Source organism: Helianthus annuus, chromosome 13, assembly GCF_002127325.2.
Source record: "Helianthus annuus cultivar XRQ/B chromosome 13, HanXRQr2.0-SUNRISE, whole genome shotgun sequence".
Classification (NCBI taxonomy): domain Eukaryota; kingdom Viridiplantae; phylum Streptophyta; class Magnoliopsida; order Asterales; family Asteraceae; genus Helianthus; species Helianthus annuus.
The window spans coordinates 133,066,028-133,070,844 of NC_035445.2; the positions used below are offsets into that span (position 1 = coordinate 133,066,028).

The window sequence follows — 4,817 nt, forward strand, 5'->3', positions numbered from 1 at the left end:
GTGGTCAACGAATCACATGTGATTCGTTGACTGTTGGGCTTAGTTTTGGGCTTTCTCCTGTTTTGTCAGCCCAGGTTCTGATTCGTCGAGTTTATCAGCCCAGCTGCTATATAAGGCACAGATAGGTCACAGTTTAGTCTTAGAGATGAGAGAATACCCTTCAAGCTTGTGAACTGTGTTTGTATCAGTTTGTAATTCTCATCCAGTTAATCAAACGAGTGTGTTTTTTTTGTTAACCATTGTGTGTTATTGTGTTCTATGTTTGATTTGCTTAGTTAAGTGGATTCCGCACACTTAACTTTGTTTGTTATAAACAAGGCTTTGATAGTGAAAATCGATCCTCCGATTTCGGGAACTACAAGAATGTATCACATTAATTCTAAGTTCAATTGTCAACTCGAAAATGAACGAATTGCAATCGGAAGAAGAGTCGCAATGACAAATGAGCGAATGGATGCAACAATGATTGAGGAATAAAATCAAAAAGTTTTGAGTCAATTTAATAATCCTTTGGGGGTAATCGCCAAATTCATCATAGTTAGTTATTTTACACACTTTAGCTTTTCTATGTAAATTTTGTGGGTTAGACATGTGTTAAAACTTGTGCTGTAATGGATGATTATTAGATATATGTTACTGTATTTGTAAACAATCTAATAATTATATTTGATTTTTTTTTTGCATTTCAAAGCAGAAAAATATGATTTTTTTCTCTTTTTTATAAATATTTGTAAACATATTGTCACGAATGCGTAGTAAGATTAAAATAAATGTTATTTAAAATACAAAAATTGTCATAGCAAACCTATTGTGGCATATGCGTAGCAAAGTTTGTGTCATAAATGCATAGCTAGGCTAAAGAAAATTGTGTCGCAAATCTGTAGGAACTTCCGACTAGTCTCTTTTGTCTTTGCAGATGTCCCAAAATGTTTCTATGGTCCATGGACGTATTTGCGATAAAATCGTTTTTGCAATGGGTTGCAGGTGTGTGTTTGGTACGCAAATATGCGCCCATTTTTTCGTAGCATACCTCCCTGATTTCTAGTAATGAATGTCAAATTTCCCCTACTATTTGTTTTCACTTTGGAAAAATAATGACCGACCAATGCTCCACCAATCGAAGATGCAATAGAAAACTATTATTTGTTCCCTCGTCAGTGGTTATTTCTATAACCTTTCTCCTCCACTACATCATCCTAAATCTCGATGACACCCTACATACTTCCTAATTCATTCATCTACCATGATTGTTTGACTCCAAAACCATGTAAGGCTAATCGTTCTGATCAAATTCGGAAGTAGGATTTGATTGTTTATGTTATTTTAATTGCTCAACACTTGCATACTAAGGCTTTTGAAAATTGACTTAGTATGTGTTCACATGATTTGTTTTCAATTCTTGTATAGTCTTTTCTCAATTGATTGTGGTTAAGACGACAGTATTCTAAGCTCCCCAACCGTGCCGGCAATTAGTTTAGAGTGGTTAGTGGCATTTTGGGTGGGATAAGGCTTAGGGCATCTTGGGGTGGGATAAGGCTTAGGGACCATTTGGTCCTGGGTGGGTTCGATTCCCACAAAAGGGTTTTTCCCAGATTTATTTGGTTTCCACCTGAGTTGGTGCATATGCATTATTGCTTAGTGGAGATGGATATGATCGGATGGTTCCGCTCGTTGCACGATGATACTCGAGTGGTCCGTCAATAATCCAAATTTGTCGTTCAAGGTTCCGCTCGTTGGACGATAATACTCGAGTGATCCGTCAGTAATCCAAATTTGTTTTCAAAACAAAAAACCTAAAAGTGATTGATAACTTGTTTTTGATATTCATAACTCTCGACTCTAAAGCAATTACTTTTTTTTGCCGTCCTTATTGTTTTTATTTTACAAAATCTGTGAATAGTTAAAAAAATTAATTAATTCTCTTACCTGTTTCATTTGTAACATTAGAGTGATCTATATATTTTTTTAAATCAACTTTAAAAATCAAGGGTTGTACATTACAAATGGACCAGAAATATAACGCTAATTTACTAAGGTCTCCTTAGACCAGATGTGATATAGTGAATACCAAAAGTGTAAGTTCTCATATAACGACGCAAACCATAATATGAACATATAGAAAGTCCATCTGTATACTTATTTCTACCTTATTTGTAACAATTTATTATAAGTATAATTATAAATAAATAACAAAACGATACATATCATAGATAGTAATGTCTGTCTCCTTTTTTTCTAATTCACTTGGAAGTTGAAATGGTTACACCGACAAAATCCTCTCTCTCCCAATCATGGCTATATATGGACAACTTTGCTCTTGGCTAATTAATCATGGCTACCTCTTTCTCATCTCTAGGACGTAGAATTGCTTGTATATTTCTCTTTGTTTCTTTTTCCTTACTCCTCTTGCCCTTTTCTGAATCAATAGATTTCGAGTTCACTAGATTTGTTTCCGATACAAAAAATATACAATACTCGGGTGATGCAGTACCTTCTGCGGGAGCCATAGAGCTCAACCGAGTTGATGACTTAATGCGTGTTGGCCACGTTCAATACGTAGAACCTGTCCGTATATGGGACAGAAAATCTAGAGAGCTTTCTGATTTCACCACTCACTTCACTTTCGTTATAGATACACAAAATCAATCTAAGTATGGCGATGCGTTTGCTTTCTATCTTGCCCCAGTTGGCTTCCAAATCCCACCAAACTCAGCTGGTAGATATCTAGGCCTGTTTAACTCAACTACGTATAATTGGCCACAAAACCAAATCATTGTTGTTGAGTTTGATACGGTGGTAAATCCGGATTTCGATCCTCCATACGGTCATGTAGGTATCAACATCAACTCGGTTAGTTCAGCTAAAACCACTGCTTGGAATGTTAGTTTTCATAGCGGAGATCCTGGGGATGCTTGGGTGTCTTACAATTCTACAACACAGCTGTTGAACCTTTCTTTGCGCTATGGGACTGGAAACCAGTCTACAGATAATACCAATCTTTGGTACAAAGTTGACCTCAGGGACGTTCTTCCTGAGTGGGTAACAATTGGATTCTCAGGTACTACTGGTATGTCAAAGGAGAAGCATACTCTTCAATACTGGGAGTTCAGTTCAAGCTTGAAGTCAGAACAAGAAAGGGGTGATAACTCAATCAATTGGAAACTCATAGTGGGATTAAGCGTTCCTCTTTTTGCTCTAGTTGTAGGAGGTCTAGTAGCATATGCTATAATTTGGAGGATACAAAGAAAAATTGCAAATGAATCAGAAGATATAGTTGCCTTGACATCAATAAACGATGATCTTGACAGAGGAACAGGACCCAAAAAATTTCCTTTTGGAGATCTCGCCTTGGCTACCAACAACTTCGCTTATGATCAGAAGTTAGGCGAGGGAGGATTTGGGTGTGTCTATAAGGGTTACTTATCCAGTGAAGGTATCATGGTAGCCGTCAAGAAAATTTCACAGGGTTCTAAACAAGGAAAGAAAGAGTACACGACTGAAGTGAAGATCATCAGCAGTTTAAGGCACCGAAACTTGGTTCAACTCATTGGTTGGTGCCATGATGAAACTCAATTTTTGCTAGTGTACGAGTTTATGCCAAATGGAAGCCTCGATTCTCATCTATTTAACAAAAAAAGTATCCTCAAATGGGATGTGAGGTACAACATCGCTACAGGTTTAGCATCTGCATTGCTCTATCTCCATGAAGAGTGTGAACAATGTGTTGTGCATCGCGATATCAAAGCGAGCAACATCATGCTTGATTCAGGATTTAATGCAAAGCTTGGAGATTTTGGATTGGCTCGACTCATGGACCATGAACTGGGTCTAAAAACAACTGGCCTAGCTGGAACGCTAGGCTACATGGCTCCTGAGTATGCAGTAACCGGGAAAGCCAGCAAAGAGTCAGATGTGTATAGCTTCGGAGTGGTTGTATTAGAGATAGTTTGTGGGAAAAAGGCGACAGATAAAGTTGACCCACACTCTGATCTTCGGTTGGTTGAGTGGGTCTGGGGTTTACTTGGAAAAAATGTGCTGCTTTCTGGTGTGGATCAGCTTCTGAACAAGGAATTCAACACAACAGAAGTAGAGCGTTTGATGATGGTGGGGTTATGGTGTTCACACCCTGACCGGAGTCTGAGGCCATCTATCCGCCAAGCTATTCAAGTACTGAAGTTCGAAGGAGCACTCCCAAATCTTCCTACAAAGATGCCTGTGCCCATCTATTACTCTGTACCGGATGGCTCAGAAATTAGTTCGTCTAGTGCTACAATGACCAACAGTAGCATCGATATGGCACGTTGAACAATCATTATTGTTGAGAGCTAAAAAAATAAACATGCTACATGTTAGTTCGATCTTATCTATATTTATGTATTGTGTTAAATGTTTAATTTATTTGTTGCCAGATTGTATTTACTGTAAAATCAAAACCTATGGACTATTGTCCAACCCTATTATTGTATATGCACTTTGTTGTAAAAGGTTAGAATTCTCATACATAAAGATTATCCTTTGTGACATTAAAAATGAGAAATCACCACATGAAAAATTGTGTAGTACCTACATATATATGCCATGGCAGTCCACCACAAAGGTGATACATATTCTGAGGAGGCTAATGGAAAATATTGGAAAAGGAAGCGGGATTTGGATATATGGTTTTCATCGATCTCCAAAAAGCTTATGGTAGCGTGCCTCTTCGACTTATTTAGGATAGTCTTGAGAGAAGAGAGATACCTGGAAGGTATATTGTGTTGCCTAGAATCTTCTTGTTGAACAAATTGAATATAACAATGAACGAGTAAACACAAACT

General features: G+C 37.6%; 1 protein-coding gene across 1 annotated transcript; it reads left to right on the top strand.

Moving 5' to 3' along the window:
* The first annotated feature begins 2,216 nt into the window (after window positions 1-2,216).
* Window positions 2,217-4,484, top strand: LOC110899364 (L-type lectin-domain containing receptor kinase IX.1). Its single transcript, XM_022146250.2, has one exon. It carries the CDS (start codon window positions 2,332-2,334, stop codon window positions 4,303-4,305), a length of 1,974 nt encoding a protein of 657 aa, XP_022001942.1. The 5' UTR covers window positions 2,217-2,331; the 3' UTR covers window positions 4,306-4,484.
* The last annotated feature ends 333 nt before the right edge of the window (window positions 4,485-4,817 follow it).

What these genes read in the sequence shown, in the direction of transcription:
- LOC110899364 (XM_022146250.2), top strand. Translation starts at nt 2,332, where the DNA reads ATGGCTACCTCTTTCTCATCTCTAGGACGTAGAATTGCTTGTATATTT.